The sequence below is a fragment of the Dermacentor andersoni genome, chromosome 6 (assembly GCF_023375885.2).
Source record: "Dermacentor andersoni chromosome 6, qqDerAnde1_hic_scaffold, whole genome shotgun sequence".
Classification (NCBI taxonomy): Eukaryota; Metazoa; Arthropoda; class Arachnida; order Ixodida; family Ixodidae; genus Dermacentor; species Dermacentor andersoni.
This window is the reverse complement of record NC_092819.1, coordinates 14,192,909-14,216,149: the sequence shown is the minus strand read 5'-3', so window position 1 is coordinate 14,216,149 and position 23,241 is coordinate 14,192,909. Positions and strand designations below refer to the sequence as shown.

The window sequence follows — 23,241 nt, the reverse complement described above, 5'->3', positions numbered from 1 at the left end:
TAGGAATTTCTCTGCAAAAACTCGACATTTGCTACACTCCTAGCCTTTTTTTAAAGAAAAAGGATATTATTGCCTAAACAAAGACAACATTGTATATACATACATCATTCGTTGTACCTTCTTAGGTGACATCGCTAGACTGTATAAAGTCTTACTGAGCTTTTTTCCGGGATTGAGATAGAACAAAGTTGGTGAAGCCATAAGAGTGCAGAGCATTAAAGGAAAGCTTTATCAGCACAATCTAAGAAGAGCTTGCACTGTAAGTGTGACGTACCATTACGAAGGCAATAATGCAGCCCACGCCTTAGTATTAGATATTATTTATTTGTTTATTTATTTATTTATTTATTTATTTATTTACAGATACTTTCAGGCCTCGCACCATGTTATTACAGCTGTGGAACAAATAAAAATGTATACCAGTTAGCCTTCTCGAAAGCGATCATTACATATTTTGTTGCATTTAATTCTAATAGGTGAAGGGACAAATTATTAGTGCCAAATAACATACACGGAAATTATTAGCTACTAGAAGCCCCAAGTCACATATAGGTAAAAAAAATTCTATTAGCAGTTACAAATCAGAATGTCAGCGATGCGTTTTATGAATAAACCAGTTGATTAGGATGAGACGGCGACTTCGGACAGAGGATTCCTTTCGCTGATAGCTCTTGGAAAGAAGGCGCAATTAAAACAGTCAGTACTAACAGCAGAAGTACAAAGAAACGTAATATGGCGGTGCCTGGAGGCCACACTGCGAAGAATTTCAATATAGTCGATGTAATTTATATCAACATGATGATTCATAGTAAGGTAAAGATATTTCAGCTATTCGTGTTTAGTCCTAGCCTGCAATGTAGGTAGGTCTGCAAGTACACAGACCTACTTTATGATATTACATGTTGGAATAGAAACAGGCACCTTGCTTTAAATATGTCGGGCCATTGTACCAGCGCCAGCAAAACAATGACAATGACGAAAAAGTAGCACATGTTCTTTTCCTATTTCTTTTCGGGTGCCTACACCGGAAAATTTTGGAAGCGGTTGACTGGGATTGAGCGATAGAGGAGGAAATGCTGCCGAGTAGTGAGCAGAGAGCTCTTTGAAATTCACAGAAGTTACTTAATCGAACTTCAGTGCCGCTAAGTAAATAGCGAAGTTCGTAAGTTCCCCCATCAACAAACTTATTGACAAATAAACAGCGACTAAGGAAAAAAGCCCTCCCACAATTAAGAAATAAGAACTGAGTCTAGAATAAGTGTTACTATTGAAGGAAAACTATAGTTTGAGTATAGTATTGAAGGAAAACTATAGACGGAACCGTCTAGAAAGGCAACTAAAAAAGTATCCGTGTTGCGTGCATCCTTCTGGAAGGCTACAACCTCTGACAATTCGTAAGTGCTTCCTGAATGCGCCTCTCTCGAAACGTTCTCTTCGTCCTCATCCTTGGCAAACAGAAGCCACAGAAAGAGGAGGCCTAAGTGGCTCCGTAACTAACGTGACCCGCATTTCCTTGCGAGGATAATAAAATAAGGCGTTCTCCCTCGAAAACAGAGCTCCCATCGCCTCCCATCGGGGTCAGAGTGGACGACATCGGCAAGAGGTCGGCGCGGGTATCCTGGAAGAAGCCATTCGCCGAGGTCACTCACTTCCTCCTCCGCTACTGGAGGGAAAACGGTGAGCACCCGTTCCCCCGAAAAACGAGCAGTGGTACGGAAAGTACAGCTCGCGCACCTGCCTTCACAAAGGTTCGTTCCATTATTCAGTGGAAGGCATATCGACGTTTATCTATATTCATGATCGGCGTCTCCCCGAACAATGAATTGCGGAATACTTAAGGAATGGTAATACGGGCTGACATTAAACATGTTCGCGTCAATGAAGAAGTTCTGTGAGCACACGTGGGCAGGCGATTCTACTGCTTGCTTACAGCCAATTGCTGTGGGTTGTCAAAAATAACTGACGTTCTTTAAACTCTGAATTGACCTCATAGTCCTCGCACTGTCTAGAGGATCGGTTTAGCTTTTACAGCGCAAATAACACACGGAGGAGAAAGAAGCAAGCAAAGCGAGCGTTGACTTTTGGAAAGCTTTATTTCAGAAAAATGGCGGAAGTTATGTAGGAACAGCTACCACATGACCTTCAGAAATATTAATGAACCCTGCGACGATTTTTGAAGGTAATATGATGATACTAATCACTATAATCACGTCGTCCTCCAGACATAAAAGGTACGCTTGTTGGCCCGTTCAGTTCTTGTCCGTGTGTGTAGAGAAAATAAAGTGTGACTTAGTGACAAGCTTGTTCTTTCACCTTAGACTAGATGGTCGATGGACTTGTTTTCATAAAACCATTATTGTTATGGCAAGTGCAGATGCTTTGCACAAATAAAAACAATGTCTGCAAGAACGTCACGTACCTTGACGATACCTCAGACACTATCCCTTTGCCTTGAAGGTACCCATGGTAGAACTAACCGTAAGTGAAGAGGTCATAATGTCTCTTCTGCATTAACTTGATTTAAAGAAATCCACTGGCCCCGACCTCATGTCTAACTCATTCTTAAGTCGATACGCAATCTGGGTATCTAAATATCTATTTAAGATATTCACACTTTCTCTTGAAAGGTCAGTGTTATTAGACGATTGGCACAGGGCTAAAGTAATTCCAATACACAAATCGGGCTTGAAAATAGGTCTAAATAACTACAGCCCAGTGTCACTGATGAGCTCATGCTGTAAAATAATGAAACATATATTATTTAAGGCAATAATGGCTCATCTAGACGCAAATGAACTAATATACGCACAACAGCATGGCATCAGATAAGGTCTTTCAACTATAACTCAACTTGCTGAATTAACTCATGACATAGCTAACACAATTAACGACGATGGCCAATTAGATGGGATAATTTTAGACTTCTCTAATGCGTTCTACTTGGTTTCGCATCAGGATTTAATCACAAAACTAATGGCTTTTGGTATTGAGAACAAAATAATATCATGGGTTTTCAATTTTCTAAAAAAAATCGGAAACAGTATGTAGCAGCCGACCACCATCTTTCACAGCAAGTTGGTGTCTACTCTGGAGTACCTCAGGGGTCGGTTTTTGCACCACTCTTGTTCTTGTTGTATAACAATGATATTCAATTTACCGTTGGGAACCCTGTGCAGAAGCGACTGTTCGCTGATGACTGCGTTGTGGATGCAGCCGTACATGACTCAGTCAATCAAATAGAACTTAACAATTCACTGCAGACAATCTACTCTTGGGTTAACACTTGGAGCATGAAATTAAGCACAACAAAAGCCCATTGCATCTCATTTACAAATAAAAAAAGCCCCTTAATTTTACATATATGGTGGGAAGCACTAAAATCAACAAATGTAATGAGGTGAAATACTTGGGTATTGAACTCACGTCTAACCTTAACTGGGAGCCACTTATCTCAACCATATGTCAGAAATCTGAACGAAAATATCACTCTTGAGAAGTAAATTACGCACTACACCGCCACATGTCAAACTAAATGCTTACAAGACACTAATAAGGCTATGCTTAGAATACGCCAATTCAATCTTGCATCCACATCAAAAACATCACATTAATAAAATAGAACGTATACAAAAACTACCCGTCAGATTTATATACTCGGATTACTCAAGACAATCTAGTGCTTCAGGTTTGCTCGCAAGGGCTAACCTTAAACGCCTGTTGCAGAGGAGGATAATTTCACGACTAAAATTCATTTATCAGTTATACCATGGCCATTTCAACATAACACGTTCTGATTACTTGCGAGACCCTTACAAACACTCATCGAGACCAAATCATTCCAATATCATCCGCCAACCATTAAGTCATGTTAACGCTCAGAAATATTCCCTTTTTTTCCGTCGGCTATCTTTCACTGGATCAATTTGCCTAACGATAATATGTGTTGCGATAACACTGACTCTTTTTTGAATCTAATACAGTGTATTAAATTTTCACCATGAATAATTAGCAATTTTATGTACCTTCTACTAACCCATTTTGCACCCACTCTTGCGCAGGCTATAACGGGCCTGCAGTATATCCAAATAAAAAAAATATTAACATTCTGTAGTCGCGTGACCTGCAGTGACCGGTCCTACTGTGTGCAGCCTGTGGTGTGTGTGACATGTGCTATGTGTGTTTTACTTTATTCTTTTAGATTTGTCATCTTCCACTTTCGTACCTCCTTCCTCCCTCTCTTCCTATCTTCCATTTCTCTGTTTCTGTCCCCTCTTTCCTGATGAGTAGGCAGGCGTTGTGCCCCTTCCGATGGCAGGTGCCAGCCTGCTCCTCTCTTTCCCTTTCCTGCCCTGTGTATATATGTTTTCAAATAATAATAATAATAATAATAATAATAATAATAATAATATAATAATAATAATAATAATAATAATAATAATAACACGTCTATTTACTGCCTCAGTATGTCTTTTCACGACAATCAAGAGCCCAGGTCTCAGAGCTCGCACGCAGGAGGCGTTCGTGGCAGGCTGGCGAACGTACTGGGGCCGTACTATCGAAGGATTCTTTTTGTTCGATTCTATTAATTCCCTATCACCCGTTACAGCGAGCGGTAACAACAATGACGACGTTTTACCAGCAAATGACGAAAGACAGAAAAAAAGGAAAAGCAAACAAGCAAAAAAATATTGTTACATAATACGGCTTCTGGTGTAGTATACTTAAAAAAAGATATTTTTTTTCTCCGATTGTTCTTGCGCTCCGTAGTTGGCTCGCCAGAAAGCGCGTACCTGCTTTAGCGCGGACAGGTAACTCGGTGGGACGGTTCATAAGAAATATATATATATATATATAAATTCTGCTTCTGCGCCCATATTCTCAAAAATAAAACAAACAACAGAAAAAGCTTTAAAGTTAGAATTGTTCGTAAGCGCAAGTTCGAGCCAATCCTGATGCTGCACACGTTGTTAGCGAAGGCGGCCAACCAATGGCAATGAGCACTTCCGAATGAAACGTTCTGTGAATTTCGACAGCCAGAGTCGTAGAAGATGACGGCTACCATTTTTACGATGAAAATAGCTCATAAGACTCCAGCAACGTGGTAGAGTCAGCCTGGCCCGACGTCAAAAACGCTGTACACTTCTGAAAAGGTGCAGAGAGCATGGCCAGATGTCATGGCCTCTCACCTCCCCGCATATATTGCTTTTCCGATGTCAGACGGAGCAAGACACACATTTTCGGGGGCCCCTAACGGCCTTCGAAATCGTCGTTGAATCGCTGGCGTCATTACACGAGAGAGATGTCGTGATGGGGCCTCTAAAAAAAAAAGAAAGAAAGCGCAGACAGGCAATCACCATCGGTTTTTTCTTTACCTCTCTCTGGCCGGCGTGCTTGTATTTTTGCGGGTCTTGCTGTGCGTGGCCAGCTCCTGGACGTATAAGGCGACAACGCATTTCGCGCTAGCTTGCAGGTGACTCTGAACGTGCCTCTGTTGGTATGTTTAGAGTACAGACCATTGCATTCTTCTAGCATTGTTATATTCTTAAGAACGCAGCCAAGGAACGGAGAAGGGCTGGAAAAGGTAGTTTCCTTCCCTGAGAAAAAAAAAACAAAAAGCTGGGAGGTCTCACGGAGGAGCTTTGCTCTTGCCTGCTGATCCACACCGAGGTTATGGGAAAGGCAGAACACAGGAAAGTAGAGGAGGATAGAGAGGGATGATGAAATAATACAGGTAGATGCGTTATCATTAGATGTGGCAAAGTGGAAAAAAGTGCGTTTGTGTGCAAAGTGTGGGAAGCCGGTAACGTGGTAGAGTTCCCTCTCTCATATATATATATATATATATATATATATATATATATATATATATGTAAGCGAAGAAGTTCGTCGCGCTGCGTCGTCGTAAGGTCACTGGCAATAGTTGGCGTAAAAGAACGCGGCAGTGACCCGCGGGATCGAATCCCGGCCACAGCGGCCGCATTTCGATGGGGGCGAAATGCGAAAACACCCGTGTACTTAGATTTAGGTGCACGTTAAAGAACCCCAGGTGGTCGAAATTTCCGGAGCCCTCCACTACGGCGTGCCTCATAATCAGAAAGTGGTTTTGGAACGTAAAACCCCATAATTAAAAAAAAAAAGAACGCGGCAGTGACTGAGGAGGCGATGCCTCGAGAGCAGCAAGATAAGTGGAGTCGTCCATCGTGTCAAATATTGAAGATGAGGTCAGTGGCTCTGCTCTGCCAAGGCTTTCACGGCGGCGTAAAGTAATTGGTTCAGCCGATGGGTTTGAGACGCACATGAGAGAGGCGCCAGCTTTGAACTCGAAGACGGCGAACGGCACTGGTAGTGAACGGCGGCGAACTTAAGAGTTCAGACGGAGCGAAGCGTACTGTGCCGTCATCTACAGATTCGCAAGAGATACTGACAAGAGTGGAAGACCAGGCAGGTATAACGGTGTCTTCTGAAACAGCGATATTGCGACAATCGTCGTTATGGTCAGTGATAATATCGGTCGAAAACTGAAACAGCTCGATTTCAGCTCGGGCGCAGTCAATGATCGCATGATGTGTGGAAAGAGAGTCCCAACCTAATATGACGTCGTGTGAACATGATGACAACGCGATGAATTCTATGATATAGAGGACCTCCTGAATTACGACACGAGCAGTGCAGGCGCCGGATGGCTTGACGTGCTGCGCGTTGGCAGTTCGAAGAGACAGTCCAGAAAGCGGCGTCGTCACTTTTCCTATCTTGCGGCATATACGGGCATCTATCGCTGAAAGTGCAGCGCCGGTGTCGACAAGTGCTAGCGTCAATGTTCCTTCTATTGCGACTTCAATAACGTTCTTCGGGGAAGTGTGAGGCCTTATACATTTCGCTGGCACCGCAGTTCTCGCCTCCTGAACTGCGATATTTAGTTTTCCTGGCGCAAAGGGCTCCGACGCCGGTGCATGGGTGAAAGCGAGCGGCGGCGAGGAGAAGGTGAACGGCGAGCGGCGGAGAATGCGGTCTCGACGGCAGAAGGAGATTCAAAGGCGTCCGAATAGTTGCGGCGTTGTTGGAAACGTGGCGCATACGGACGCACATTGTTCGGGACGTTCGGTGTAAGCAGGCGACAGCGACGTGCCACGTGTCCAGCACGGCCACAATAAAAACAAAGCGGACGGTTGTCTTCCGTGCGCCAATGGTCTTGAGGTCGTGCATAGTGCACCAGTGGACGGACTGGAGGGGATACGGGTGGGCGCATAGGTGGGCGAAGGGTGCCGTAGGTCTGTGGCGCAGGTCTCATCGCGACTTCGGCGAACGTCAGGGGAGCGGCCGTCGGAGCTTGCTGAAGAGAAGGCGAAATGTGGTCGGCTACCTGCTCCTTGATGACAGATTGGAGAGCGGGCGCCAACGGAGTACCCGGCTGGCCGTGTGCAAGTGGAATCAAGGAAAGCTGACGAGCCACCTCTTCACGGACGAACTCCTTGATCTGTAGCAGCAGCGAGATGTTATCTGCTCAAGCCAGTGGGGCCCTGGACTAGGGGCTCCACCCACTCGCTTTCTGCATTTTTCTTTTAAATAAACGTTTTGATATATATATATATATATATATATATATATATATATCCGGGGCAGCAGCCAAGCTCGACATTGAAGTGGCCTGAGGTGTAGATTGGCGGGTGGCTACGCGTTGTTTGCGCAGTTCATCGAAGCTTTGACACAAACTGACGAGTTCAGAGACTGTCGAGGGATTTTTCGCCTACAGCATTTGGAAGGCGTCACATCAATGCCTTTTAAAATATGGCGGATCTTCTCGGCATCAGCCACTGCGACGTCAACGCGGTTACAGAGGTCGACAACATCTTCTATATAGCTGGTAAATGTCTCCCCGCATTGTTGCGCATGGCCACGCAAACGTTGCTCGGCGCAAAGCTTGCGAACCGCGGGGCGCCCAAATACCTCTGTCACGTTAGTCTTGAAGGCCGTCCACGTCGTCAGATCACGTTCGTGGTTGCGGTGCCACACGCTGGCGACACCGCTCAAATAAAACGACACGTAATTAAGTTTTTTAGTGTCGTCCCAGTGGTTGTGTATGCTCATCCGGTCGTAGTCAGCGAGCCAGTCTTCTACGTCATGGTCTTCGGTACCGCTGAAGATGGGTGGGTCGCGTCGCCGCAACGGGCCCGGGCAGACCACGGTAGTCACCGGGGCAGCGGGCTGTGGTTGTGGTGGTCCTTCTTCCGGCATAATGAAGACGGGCTGCAGTGTCCGATTACGAAGTTCCAGAATTCTGGTTGTACCCACCACCTCCACCAATTGTAAAGGGTGGTTTATTCGGCTCGTAGAGCAGCAGCGACAAACTCAGCACCAGCAGGTAGGGCGCAGCCAGCGAACGAACTGGATACGTGCCACGCGATGGCAACGGGGCTTTTCAGCCTGCCGATCTTCTTCGTATATACATATACATATATATATATATATATATATATATATATATATATATATATATACACTGGATCACCATTATTTTCACTTCGCTCCTCGAAGAGGCAGGACGTGTGCTGAATGAGCTCCTGAACAATACTTTGCAATACTGTGAACGGTACTTTTAAATCATGCATCCGGGACCTCAAAGACGTGCGACGTAATGCTAACATATTTTTCTCACATTTACCGGTAAATCGCAACTGCATTTTTTTTTTTTTTCGTTCAATAAGGCGTACTGTTCCATCTTCAGGTTGCAACGCTGCGTGACAACACCGGACAAAAACTTGTGGGACGTGAACACGAAAAAGAACCGCTACAGCGTTTAAATTTTGTCTGGTGCCACGCGTATCCACAATTTCCCAGTCCTATCGGCCTATCGATCACGTTCGCGAAGGCAGACAGCACCGTGCGCGCTAGAACGTCCCTCCACGAGCGGTAATTGCACTTGTTAGTCGCGTACTATTTGTACAGCCTGTAAAAGCTCAGTTTCTAATCCCTGATCCAACCGAGAGAAATAAAATCTGGAAGTTGTCCGTAGCTGTATCGTTGGCCCCGAGAGGCAGCCAAGCGCATATTTAATTACTTCGTGGCTATGCCGCTGAACACGAGCTACTTGGAATCAGCATATCGAAAAACTAAAGGAATTGCTTCCCACGGGTCTGCCAGTAAAGTGGTAGCTCAGTAATTGTTATTGAAAAAGTTGAAGATGTGTAGAAGCTAAGAGAAGAAGGAGGAATAATAATGTACTTGGAAACAGAGGTGCCTTCAGTATTGTGATATTGTCTTGGCCGGCATGCGCACACTTTAAGACCGCTTCCTTTGTCACGTGTTTGTAAATTTGCTACACAGTTACTGGAGCAGTGTTGCGCTATTATAAATATAGAAAGAGAAGTAAACCCGCGTATTCGTTGTACCCAATGTACCCAATTTTATCCTACCCCATGTAGTCGCACTATTTTTTTTTCTTGTCGTTTTCTTTCTTATCTTTTCAGGTATCTAAAAATACTCCTCAGTATGTGCAGGAAGTACTTATTGTACGTCTCCGGGGCAAGCGCTGTTCTGTATACGACTGGAGACGCATACTCCATCAAGGCATTGTAATTCGGCTTTTTTATGTGCTGTCGGAAACGTGTTAGGTGTTCAATAAAGGTTGATTTGATTTCTCAATTACGATATTTACCACTACCTTTATATTTAAGTCAAGGTCATACCTTTATTCACGTGTTCTTTCCCACCTTCAAGCTAGAAGTGTTACCTGAAATCTACACCACATTAACGTTTTCTTGACCTCCGACATCGCATCTTTATTTAAAAAAGTAAGCGGGTCTTTTAGTCAAATTGACAGATCCGTCCAATTCTACTCAATCTTTCCTATAGCACTGTGCCTCTCAATTTATTTTCCTTTCTTTTGTATTCGATTTAAAAAGAAAACGGCAGTTGTGCTAGCTACGCACACTGCGCTCGAAAACAAATATATTGCATTAGAAGGGATGTGTATGCCTGCGTTTGAGTTCCACTATACAGTGCACTTTCATAATCTAGCTCCACAAGCGTTGAGCGTTGCATCGAAGTAGTGTGGGCAATTGGGTTGGTTAGTAGTACATACTGGACGAAAAAGAGCGCCGTTGCGCGTCCGTTATTTAATTTGTTCCTCTTCTACCAGCACTTTCCTTATGTTTTCTACGGGCGTTTACTAGTTCCATGGCCATGTAATCATGGTATGCAGCATGAACAACTCGCTCACTGAACATAACGTAAAAGCAGAAATTTTGACAGCACGGAGAAGCACTGCGCAACATTTAGCTATAGAATGCAATGTATCGTATGTAGCCATGGGAGAGATTTTCTCGCCTTACATACATCCGTCTTAAATTAGCACTAACACCGTGAGGAGGACAGCGAATCATTTTGGTAATAGCATCGTCCATCCCCTTCCCCCACCCCCCTTTTTCTTTGTTCTTGCTTCCTACGTGGCGATCCCCAAACGTCTGGACCGTTCCCTTAGGAAAAGAGACAAATCCAATGGAGCGGACCTGACGGCCACTTCTTCGCCCCGCCTTTCTTTTCTCGCGTGCCATTCCTTGTCCTTTGTCTTGCCGCCCACACAAACCTCGTCTTCCCTGCGAGAGCCCCAGCCGTATTCCGCACACGTTTAACCTTGTGCGGCCTAGCCATCCTTTCTTTCTTTTTCCTCAAGCTGTCCGCTCCCTCAGTATTTATTCATTTCTCCCTTCGTCCGGAGGCGTAAGATCAATCATCCACAAGACCCTGTCACACGAACACGAAACTTTTTTCCCTTCCCGTTCCATGCACCTCTTCCCTGGCAAACTTTTCTGTTCTTCCGAACGCTCTGTATGCTTATTCCACAACAAAATCGTACACTGCTGTGGCAGCTGTGCTGTCGCCAACCAACCAGGGACCAAGCTCGCACTGTTGCTTCCGCGTGAAATCTGTACGCGTGACTGGCAGCGACAAGTGCCCTAGCCAGTGATGGTAGCGAGCAGTCAGTTTTCGGCCAATCACGAATCAATCCTCAATCTGCGATCAGCTCCTGGATGCGGCCCCCGATTGGATAACAACAGTAACAGGCTTTACAATGCTGCATGGTTCTAGCATGGCGGGCGTCCATTCACTGACCGTGCTGTGTCCACAAAAGCAGCAGCGTGCGCTGGTGCGCCAGCGACGGTAAACGAATCAATTTCCCGTCTCGCGACGTTGACAGGCCGCGGCCGGAAGCTGTCCAGCGCCACGGTTCCCGGCACGGAGACGTCCGCGTACCTCCAGGACCTGCAGCCGGGCTCCGAGTACTCGGGACACATCGTGTCGCAGAACGACGTCGGGCTCAGCGGGCCCTCGGTGGCCGTGCACTTTGTCACCAGCGAGGAAGGTGCGAGCCCCACGACCGTTTCTCGCTTTGGTGGCGCTCTGAGGGCTCGGTGGCAGCTGCGGCAGCCGGCCTCAGAAAAAAAGCAGACATTCTTCGTACGCTTGTTTCGTGCCTTCACTTATGTGCGGCCGTAACGCACGGAAAGCGAGAAAGATTCTCAGCACGGCAGTCTGGCACGAAGGTTCTTCTTGTTGCTTCGCGTGAGCTGTGCTCGTGTGCGCTTGCACGTGTGCGCATGTACATGTCCGCATTCTTTATTTTGGCAAGGGGAAAGTTAGTGCGATACTTTGCATGACGTTTTCTTGCATGGCGTCTTTGCATGACACAACCTGACATGAAAGGAATGCCGGAAAAAATCTCGCCGAGATTCACTTGTTGTCCATCGATATTATATACGCATTCCCATTGCATAAATGCATAAGATGTGTGAAGAGAACATTATGACTTGCTGGCATGTGATGCTGTTCGCATGACTTCACCGGTGATGTAACGAAAGCGGTAATAACGGGTGAGAACGAGAACAGAATATAATATATCAACGTAACCTAAATCATGAAAACATAAAAACTCATATAAAGCGTAGAATTGAAGTCCGCAAATTTCAACAGCTTCCTAAATGCGAAATATTAGAAAGATATGGGAAGCGAGAAGGTTAGCCTGACACAAGTACGTTTTAATACCCCACACGGGAGAGAATTGGGGAAAAAGTGCTAAAGGAACAGTGACTATTACGCACACATGCCGAAAGATAAAACGAAAAAAAAATTCAGGGAGGTTAACCAAATTACATCTGATTTGCTAGCCCACATTGGGGGAAGAGGCAGTAGAGAGAGAAAAGCATGAACGAAAGCGGGATGTGATGCGCGAGCGCACACACAGAACAGCATTCACCGCTCGACTAAAAGCGATTGCAAAGCCGAGCCATCTTTATAAAGCACGGCAGTATTGAGTGGCTTTCATCGCACGCGTAATGCGAAGACGTGGGATCATTCCCCACCTGCGGCAAGTTATGTTTTCATCCACTTTCATTGCCATTAATTTATCATTTCCTAAATTCAATTATTAAGTACAAGTACTTTCCCCTATGCTTTCCTTGGTGTCGTTGTTTGATGGTTTCCCATGATATGATTAATAAAAATCGGTCCCCTCGGTTAACCCCTCTCTTCTCGTCCTTTTCTCGTGGGTGACGCTGAAGTACATTGTTCCAATATACATTATATACTTTCTTCTGTGAATGCACTGTCATCCGGTCGCCCTAATGTAGGAAGCAAGGTCTGCTTTTAATTTTGAAGATGGCAGTAGTTGAGGAGATGTACCATGGTCTCATCGCATTCCCAAAAGCTTTGACCTGTGCGTTCATCACACAAGCTGATGCCATCACAGGTTCAAGGCATCAGGTCATAGACCCGGTCGCTACTGCCTATTTCAGAAACTTCCACAATGTTCCCGTTTCTTTAGGCGCCAGTGATGCATGTGCACGCGTTCCAAAAATAATTGCCACCGAGCCTTGCTTCAGGTGACGTGACATTGTATATGAAAATTCCGGCTTGTTTCTTACGTTTCAAACGCAGCTCCATCAGCACCACCGACGGACGTTCATTCGACGCCAATTGGAGAAAAGGAACTCATGGTTATGTGGAAGGTCGGTGCACAGCACTTTTGCAGTGTGTTCTTTCAACTGCATTGTTTTCTCTGTGTATTGCCAAATGCCCGTTTCACTACATTCGTTATTCGAATTTGTCTGTCGACATTGGGCAGATAATCTTGTACATTACCTCTTCTTTTTATTTTTTCTGCTCTCTCTCTCTCTCTCTCTCTCTCTTCGATTTCCCACCGCTCAACCTCCCATGTGGTATGCTAAAAAACGAAACCAATTCATGCTTCTGCAGCCTTGTTTAATGCGCGACCCTGTGGTAAACAATGCAATGCTACTCGTAATGACCACCCGCCGTGGTTGCTCAGTGGCTATGGTGTTGGGCTGCTGAGCACGAGATCGCGGGATCGAATCCCGGCCGCGGCGCCCGCATTTCGATGGGGGCGAAATGCAAAAACACCCGTGTACTTAGATTTAGGTGAACGTTAAAGTACCCCAGGTGATCGAAATTTCCGGAGTCCTCCACTACGGCGTGCCTCATAATCAGAAAGTGATTTGGGCAAGTTAAACCCAATAATTTAATTTTTTACTCATAATGACGGAGCATGCCATAGCCATAACCCGTTGCACGGAAACAAAGCGCTGTTCGGTGCTCACCATTAATTAACACACTCGTTCAGCGATCAGCATAAAGTGCGAATACCATGAAACACTTTTCGGTCAAACAATTGCTCGTCGTTACCTGCCAATAATCGATGGGGTTTAACGTCCCGAAATAATAGGCGCCGTGGAGTAAATACCCCGGATTAACGTCACGTGCTGCGTGACGCCTGCAGTTAAAGGGATGTTCCAGATCCACCGCCATGGCAGTCAGCGCCGCTAGCCAACTTTCCCGGGGCCTATGTTCTTCTGCTAGACAAATACTGAAGAATTATTATGAACATTATCAGCACAACTACCGTGTCAGAAAAGAGGAACAGCCACCGCCGCATATAAGCACAAACTTCTCCTTAAGTACAGTAAATAAATATCAGTAAAGTGTGCGGGAGGATGGCCGCTTAGGTAGCTTATTTGGCAAAACGCCGCACGCGCAATGTGGAATATGTGGGTTCGGGTCCCACTTGCGGCAGGTTTACATTTCATTTACCTTATTTTTCCTCTTCCTTACCATTTCTACATATCTATAAACATACCAACTAATCTCCCCAACGCTTTCTCTGGCTTCAGTTATTGTTTTCTTCATATGGCTATGCCTGACAAAACTTGAGCTCCTCGGATCCCTTTATGCTTCTTACTCAAAAACAATAACGTTCTCTTGCATTCCTCCTACATCGGAGTCATCGGAGTGGGCTCACGATTGACGAGCCTTTTCTTGTAAAGGAACCGCAAGGGGAGGCCTGGAATGACAAAAAGGATATGAAACAGTATTTGATCTAGAATGTTTTTTTTTTATTTATCCGCGCTAACGTCTTTGTTTCCGGAGAACCTTCGGTTTGAACGTTTTGAAGGACTTTGTCAGACTTATTGAATACATCACGGAAATGCAAAGCCCGATTCCTGTATTCACCAGTTATTTTGCGAGAATGTTTCAATTGTTCAGCTCTGTTGGCATGGCACCCTTCATTAAATTAACCTTGAGCGGCGTAGGAATTAAGCCCCGTGGAGATGGAATGAAGATGTCAGCTCGCTGAAACAATAAAATGGTGCGTCTTTTTACGCAAACAAATTGGAGTCCATTAAGAACATCTGTCTTCTTCAGCGTTTAATGGACGCTTATGCGTCTTTCTTTCTTCTTCGTCACCACGTAAGAAATGAATTGTTCTTAGTCTGGCGAAGGAATAAATAAGGCATAAAAAATAAACACATTTAGCGGAAACAGAACTCGGTTTCTTTAAAGAGGAATGAAGACAGGAAGAAGACTAATGGCCTTAGGAGCCCGGAACAACTGCACCCGAGGAAATCAGCAATCACCGTGGGCGTAATTAGTGCTGCCATCTCGTCAGCTCGTTATACGAAACGACGCTCCGGTTACAAACGCTATCCCGTTTCAACTTGCGCGTGCCTCCGTCATTATATTTACAACAGGGACCGCCTGCCGAGCACCGTAACGGCAAGATCCAGGGCTACTACGTGGGCTACAAGGCCTACGATTCGAACCTGCCGTACAGTTACCAGACCGTCACGGGCGGTGCCGAGTCGGCGGTGCTCAAGGACTTGAAGCCCAGCACGGCTTACTCCATAATCGTGCAGGCGTTCAACAGAGCCGGACAAAGCCCATCGTCGCATCAGATCGCAGTGCACCCGTTCACGGCCGGTAAGCCCGCACTTCCCCGCAACCCCGCTGCTCAAATGCGAGGCCCTAATCCTTCCCACTTGACCTGACGACCCCACCGCGTTCCTTGCTTCTCCCGCACTTCCCTTGCCTTCGCTCCACAGTTGGGCTAGATAAAGCGGTGCAGCGTTGCGTAAGCTACGGCTTCGGCACTTGCTGATGAAAGACGCAGAGTTCTTTACGTGTTGTAAGCAGTTCATTATTGTATGGTGTATATTCAAAAGCTGGGCGAGTTGATACGATTTGGCGCGGAAAACACGAAAAAAAAAAAACAGAATAAACGCATCCGTTTGTTCGTTTCTCTTGATATGCGTTGGCTGGCGCCTTGGGCACCACACAGTTCGTCCTAAAGAGTCGGCCGTGCGGGGGCCTGGCTTATAATGTCTTTTATACCTGTACTAATCCCAATTCTGTTAAAACGTTTGAACCGTTGGCGTAATCTGATTAGACGGTCTATCCGTGATGATCCCTGTTTCTAAAGGTATTTCCTAGTCGACAGGAGCAATGGCTATCGTTCTGCTGCCTCGGATCATGATTGGACAGCGCACTATAGCACGGAAGGCACACGTGCGAGCGGCTCACTGATATCCTGGCGTCGGTTATCTTGCCCCGGCTATACATCATCGCTGCATGCTTCTACAGCGAGCCATATTGTAGCGCTGTGCTAGCACATCACTATGCAAGGGTTGGCGCATGTTGGCTCAGCTGGATTTAGGGAATCGGGCTTCGTGTTTTCATAATTTAGTACCGTCTGCAGGCGTTCGCGCACTGGCCGAGTTCCTTTCTCTTTGTTTTCTTGATATTTTGCAACAGGGATGCCGGGACCTCCGAGCTTCTTCACCGGCGACGTGACCTGCTGTTCGGTGCTGCTGACAGTCACTTCGAAGCAGAAGCCGACGGAGGGAGTGACGCGTGAGTCTTGGTGGAAAGGCACTGCATTCGTGTAGCATTCTGCTGAAGAGCTTAGGGTTTAGGTGGCTGCTCAGATAAAAAGAAGAAAGACAAAACCTACTGGGTAATTTTACACGACTGACAATGTTCCTTGTTCTCCTTAGCAAAGTGTATACAAATTGAACGTGTACTCTGAATTCTCCGCTTTAATGCGATACCACGTAAATAATTTACAATTCACTCACACTGTACTTATACTTACCTGCAATACTCAAGACACTTTCTCTCCGAGGACTATAATTTCTACCTTACGTGTTTACATCCAATATTAATTTCGAAAGAATTACATTATAGCTCAAGTTTCTTCGTAAGTGAGAAAGAGTGATGCGTTCACTTTGCAATTTGCGTAAAAGAGGTTAGCTGATGAACCTACAGAAGGCGACCCTGATTCGTTCTATTCGCTACTCTGACTTCGGCGACTTCAATTGGAACACGCTATGAGGCAGCGCCGTCCACAACAACGTAAATGAAGCAAAAGAAACGGGAAGTGACTAGGGGCTCACACAGTGAGAAAGATAGATAGGTCATGGACTTCCTTAGGATTGCCAGGTAAGTAAGGTTAAATGGGATCTAAGGGGAGACCTTGGTAGAAGTACGCTTCCGGCTACTTCATTTCACTTCTATGCAAAAAAAAAAATAACTTGCTTTCAAATAAACAAATAAATAATTACATTACGAATGATACTTTAGAACGCCCAAACACTAACAGCTGTAATTCTTAAAGAAAATTTAAAAAATCACCACCCAAGCACTTTGTACAGATGGTTAACCAGCGAGGCTAAAACTTGCGGCCCCGGTGTTTATCTCTGGTTTAATCCTGACGGTTTATTAAACGACGGCTTGGTAGGCTGCTGGATCCTCGGTACGCAATTGCTGCTTGCGCTCGGCTGCACGAGCCTGTTCTTGTGCCCGGGCTGCAGCATCGGCACGGCGTAGACGAGCTCGTTCCCGTTTCTGCTTGAGGCGTTGCTGATCGAAAGCTGCCTGCTTCTCAGGAGTACGTATGACGCGTGGCCTACCCATTTTGGAGCCGAAGAGAAATTGCTTCGCGCGCACTCGGCTGCAGCGGAGAGCAACAACGTCACTACTGGCGCCTCCAATCGCGTGCCTCTCTCTCTCTCTCTCTCTCTCTCTCTCTCTCTTGGCCCATGCGCATGAGTTTGCGCCGGAGGAGTTTTCGATGTACAGGCGATAGACGGATGGACGAATCGGCTAGCCTTATACAACAGTGTAAAATTGGCCCTAGTATTTCGAATACATGTCCTTATGCATGAATTATAGTGAAAAGCCCTCAAGCATGCTGATACATTGCGACAAAGTCCATGCATGCTCAAAAATGTATGGCTGAAGTACTTATGTGTACACAGGAACACAGGTTCGACAAGATAAGTGAACTCAACCGCTCGTTATTTGAGTTTTTGATGCGCTGTTGGCTGAATAGTCGAGGTCCGGCAATATTCTCCCTGTAGCGCCCTCTCTAAAGGTCGGTCAATGCAAACAACACAGCCTCAAGAGCTAACAGCAGTCCGATCCTGTGTGTATTGATTGCAAACGCACGGTACACGTTTGATCGGCTCAGCTAGCTTACGCAGTACAACTCACACAAAATACGCGTGTGAAATGTGCGCGCCCATTAAAATAACTGGAATTTCAGCCCAAAGCAAAGCATTCATCATGCCCAGAAGGACCACAGGGTTACATCCCATGACAAGTTACACCTGCATCGCAAGTTCCTGCACACCCTACTTTATTGGCAATTCATAGCATGTTGTCCAAAACGTGTAACCATTGACTCGATTGCACCGCAGAGTACCTGGTGATGTACAAGAACTCCGAAGGAAGCTGGCGCTCGGTATACTTCCCGCCACATGCACGCAAGATGCTGCTGCGTGGCCTGCAGAGAGACACGCACTACGAGGTGCGTCTGGCCGCCTACAACCTCGAGGGAAGGGGACAGCTCTCCGCGCCGGCATCGTTCACCACTCTCAGGAGCGGTAAGGGGCTTCGATTTTGAGCATCCACAGCTGGACGTGAAGTGAATTGTGTCCAGGTGAATGTCAGCGTCTTGACAGCCGATCCCTATTTGTAGCTTCTACACAAAAAGTATATAGTATGCTGCAGTGGCTGAAAATCATACTCCGATTAAACTCTGCGCAGCTGCGAAGATAGAGGTGGTATTCGCTTGATCACAGATTGGAATCATAAAACAGCTTGCGATTTCCCTGTTTCCGTGCAGAGACAGGTAATTGCGATGGCGAAAGATATAATAGTCAAGACATGGACCGATTACTAATACGAAGAGTGAACTTCTTTGTTCGATGCGCCCAAATTTGCCGACGACAGCTTTATTTCGAACGTCGATCGGCGATATTTGTAAGAAAGAGAGAGCGTGTTTCTGATGTCTAAAATGTCTGTGCGCCGTCAGCATGTAAACGGAGTCAAACCGAAAACAAATAAAAGAAAAAAAGAAGAAAAATGAAAGCCGCTGGGGACTCCACCACTTGTGGCTTGTGTCCCGGGGAAACGTTGTGAATTAGCGAAACGATGATAACAACGGTGACGAATACTTTTTTCACGGAAGGCGTGCGCAATGCATATTTTGTGCCCAATGGACTGAACGCGTCAAGTCAGCAACGCAGCATCCGTTCCCATCAGCCAACAAAAACGAAATGCAAAAATGTCAACGCTTCCAAACCCTTGCAGGACCCAATCTGTGGCCTCCAGGGTTTGACACCCCGCTATAGAAGCCTTATATAACGAGGCCAGTATAAAAATCGACTAGCACGCTAATCTGGAGCCACTCGTGCTCATCTATCTTCTCTTCCTCTCTTTCACTGACCCGGTCTTTTGTTTTCGGGCTTTTCGCGCTTACTCTCGGAACTCCGTCGATACGCAGGCGAAAGGAGGACGCCCGCCACAGCAAACCTGGCCCCGGCCTCAGCTTCAGATATCGCAGCTGAATACGGCGTTGCTATGACGACGTATTCCTCTCGCGCATCGCGTTTAGAGAAGCAGTCTCGCCGAAACTAAACTTCCTATTCCCCCAGCTCTTTCTCAGGGCGTCGCTCCATTTTTTTTTCCCGCTCTCATGACACGTTTATATTTACTTTCTTTCCCATACCTTCCGACACGTTTACTTCCTCCGGTAGCAGCTGCAGGTGTTCCTTGCCGGTCGCTAGGCTCGAACAATATTGACGTGCTGGCTGCGTGTTTTTCCTTTGCCACTTTTCCTTTGCTTTCATGTTTGGTTCTTCATCGGCCAGGCTTTCTTGCGGACGCCTTGTTTTGACAACGCTGTATTTTACTGCGTTTTCTTTTTCTTTCCTTTTCTCCCGCCACTATCTCGCGTGGCTTTTCGCGCGTAAGATATGAAGCCGACTTCGTAACATAAGGCCAGATTTCAATGGAATTGCCCCCCGGGCGCTTTAATACGGAGATGCGCGCGTCCCATCACCATGTGTGCGATATCTTTGAGCCGGCACCCACTCAGTTCGCGTGTGTATAGGCGCATTCGCGCGCGCGTCTGCGGCCAGGTTGATGGAGCTTCCGTCCTTTTGGAAAACGTGCTACCGCCCGATCGCATACCACATTGTATGCTCACTGTTCATTCATGAGGCGGTCATCATTTCAAGGCAAAAAGGCAGCAAGCTGAATGGCGCAGACGTAGTACACGTGCGTACAAACAACGCAGGTTTCGTGGTGTCTATAATTTATCTGCTGTATTTAACGGAACATCCCACTGCTCATTATAAAGCCCAAAGGTGTATTTCAGTGTCGCCGTAGGACTGCATTATGCGTGCGTATATAGTTGTTCCGGAAGGAAATGCGACCGATGTAACGTGCACCAGCTGCTATGCGTCGTTCTGTTATTAGAAAGGCCGGCACAGAAGGAGTAGCGTTCTCTAACCCCACAAGTTTGCAATACTGCATGAGCCGCACGAATTGCTCCACGCACAGCATGTAACAAAATATTACATCATGCTTTAGTCAATCTTGGCCGACTTTCGGTACACGCGGCTTTCTATAGTCGAGTTCACGAAGAGTCTTGCGCATGTTTGTTGTGCACGCGTGCATTGGCGGCAAGTTCTTATTCACGTTTGCACATGAACTTGCGTCCTTACACCAACAGGCACTGTTGTCTTGCTCCCGAGACACAGCCTCCAATTAAGTGAGTGAGAGATAAATCGCATGCAACGTTGTTTTAAGAGTCTCTGCAACAGGCTACTCGCCAGCTTAGCTGTCTCTGTGCTTTCCCCTCGGCATACTTGTCTTTTGACCATTGCAAACGCACTCGCTCATGTCCGCTGAAGAACATGCGGAACTCGAGATTTTCGCTCGATAATAAAATAACGCTCCTACGTATTATTTTTTTATCATTTCTTTTATTTTGCTGAGCAGCCCCATCAACGTCCTTCTCTCAGACGTTCTGATAAGATCGAGTGTGTTTGAACGGTGGCTTATTTTATGATGGCCCAGTGCGTACTGTGACGATACAGTAAAGAAGTATATAAAGAAACGCGAGACATAACAAAGTATTTACGCATCAAAAGGGGCAAAGAGTGTGCTGCAGAGCCCTTTTTGACGTCAATTCTTCTTTATGGCATATTTCTAAAGCTTACAAATGCACGCCCTCTGAATGTGTCGGCCACCTCGGCTGCAGTGAACAGGTTAGTAAGGATGAAAGCAGGGGAAAATAGCGAAGAAGAATCCGGTTGAGGTAAAAAAACTCTACACATTTATTTTTCTTCTTCATTTCTCAAATGCTTTGCACAATTTCCTATGATTCTAGGTTGAATTAATATTGCCCAGCTATGAAGTGCAGAGCAGCAGACTAGAGCGAGCGACAGCTCAAGTCGACGTCTCTGCATTTCTGCAAATAAATTCGTCTCTTCCTCTCTGCATATATGAATCGGCGCGGACGACCCCATATTCTCTTTCTATTTTTTTCCTTTGAGATTGCAGCTTCAAGCTAACACTTTTGGTCGGTCTTCAAGCTTCGAAACTTTAGTGAACAAACTGAAGTAAAGCACAATGTGAGCTGTTTAAGCTTACTTTTGTCTAGAGAGACGCCAGGGAAGACCAACGGAAGCGCTTATAGCAAGCGCTGCGGACTTCACGTTATTACAATACAAACTAACGAGAAAGTCATTTGGCTCAATGAATTTATCTCTGGTCCATCCGCATCACACTGCCACCTAGGGGCAACAGAACCTACTGCAGCAATCCAAGCACTCGCAGGTTCCTGGGACGAGGAGGAGACGGTCGAAGCGGCGGAAGTGCCTTTCTACCTGCGCGCCCAAGTGCTGGTCCCCGTGGCCGTGTCTGTCGGCATCATCGTCATATCGGTCGTCGCCGCACTCGCCTACTACAGGAGAATGCTTGGTGGTCACGGTGAGCGCGCACTTACCTTTTTGCAATTTTTAATTGTTGTCCCCCTATGCAAGAAGCCTCAGGAACGAATCAGATATGTGAAAAATCTAACACTGTTTAACGCAATTCCCCAAAATAAATCGGAACAGTAGAGCACGCGTCTATTAGAAAACGTATATATTTGCCCACAGGCCAAATTCAAGGGTGATAGAGGTTGCGATTAGAAAAAGATCACAAATCTTTTCATCTAATTTAGAGTATTTAGACCCGAACTCGCTCAGGCGCAAAGTTCGCATTCGTAAGCGACTCTGGGTCGCTGTATTTCTCCATTCGCCGTTAGCCCTTTTTCTGTCTCAACCCTGATCAGCTGCTATACTTTGCCCAATGATGAGCAGCTGCACTGAAACTTTGGACAATCACGTATATAATTTCAATTACAGAAGTGAATATTTAAAAACTGAAAACTCTCTTTATTTTATCATATACATCGAAATCCGGGTAATGACTACAGACTAAGAGCTACAAAAGTGTAGCTTGAGTCCATCTGAGACCCAACATAATATCTGTAGTGGCTTGCATCGCTAAATTTTCCACATGGTCCCGATCACTCCTTGCTTCAGTGTCTGAGGTATGCGTCCTTTCATATGCACACCTCCTGTATGTCCGTCACTAATTTGATTGAATTCCGCACTGTTCGATTCTCTGCGCGCCCAGGGAGCCATGTGAAGTACGAGAGTTGCGTGCAGAGCCGGGAAAGCGGCCACTGGCAAGACGTGCGCGGCTCGAGGGCATCGTACGCACGGCGTAGCGTGGCCGAGTCGACCGTGTACGACACGCCGTGGGACGCGCAGGCCGCGCTGGCAGCCGCGAACCAAACCGTTTCTGTAAGTCTTTGTGTCAGCTCAACGAAAAGTGTGCCACCTGAACTAACCTGGAAGTTACTTGCTCCTTCATCAATACAAAGGCTGCACAGAACTATGAGCAACTATCACCCCTTTCTTGTCCCCAGCCGGTTTCGCTTTTTTTTTTTAATCATGCGTACTACGTATATACTATATGAGCAAAATACATGAGTGCTTTTTCTACTGTTTGGATGCGTTCTTGCACGAACTGCGCTTAATGATATCTTGTTTCCGAAGGATTGTGCGTCATCTCGATATGAGGTTCACAAAGATGTACTTGAAGTCTTGTCAACCACGGGACTAGGCTCTCGTCTGTAACGCTGGTACTTTGTGTGTGATTGTGTGATGTGTTGTTTATTCCTCTTTCGTTCTTTTTTCCTCCCCTTATTTCCTTCTCTTCATCTTTTTCTCTCTCCTTTTCAAGGAGGTGAGCGTGGTGTACCTTTTAGGAGACAGTTGCTAGCCCGCTTTTATTTCTCTTTGTGATGTTTGTATATATGCTCACATGATTATTTACTGCATATTGTTTGACAGGAAGATAGCGATGTGGATCAGAGAGCAAACGGGGATAGCCGATGTTCTAGTTGACATTAAGAGAAAGAAATGTAGTTGTGCAGGCCATATGTAATGCGTAGGGAAGATAACCGGTGGACTATTAGAGTTGCAGATTGACTTCCAAGGGAAGCGAAGCGCAGTAGAGGACGGCAGAAAATTAGATGGGGTGATGAGATAA

The 23,241-nt window shown here is 46.0% G+C and overlaps 1 protein-coding gene across 2 annotated transcripts in view; it reads left to right on the top strand.

Annotated features, from left to right (window-relative positions):
- Positions 1-23,241, top strand: part of LOC126521241 (cell adhesion molecule Dscam1-like) — a 119,779-nt gene that overhangs the window by 45,807 nt on the left and 50,731 nt on the right. Inside the window, exons 7-14 of one of the 2 annotated variants that reach the window (XM_050170236.3) lie at positions 1,555-1,677; positions 11,195-11,359; positions 12,931-13,001; positions 15,039-15,267; positions 16,099-16,197; positions 18,045-18,230; positions 21,475-21,627; positions 22,321-22,490. In XM_050170236.3, the coding sequence (XP_050026193.1) occupies positions 1,555-1,677; positions 11,195-11,359; positions 12,931-13,001; positions 15,039-15,267; positions 16,099-16,197; positions 18,045-18,230; positions 21,475-21,627; positions 22,321-22,490 (1,196 nt within the window). Of the gene's footprint in view, positions 1-1,554; positions 1,678-11,194; positions 11,360-12,930; positions 13,002-15,038; positions 15,268-16,098; positions 16,198-18,044; positions 18,231-21,474; positions 21,628-22,320; positions 23,022-23,241 lie in introns of those variants that run through there. The other variant, XM_055065860.2, reaches the window with a different exon arrangement.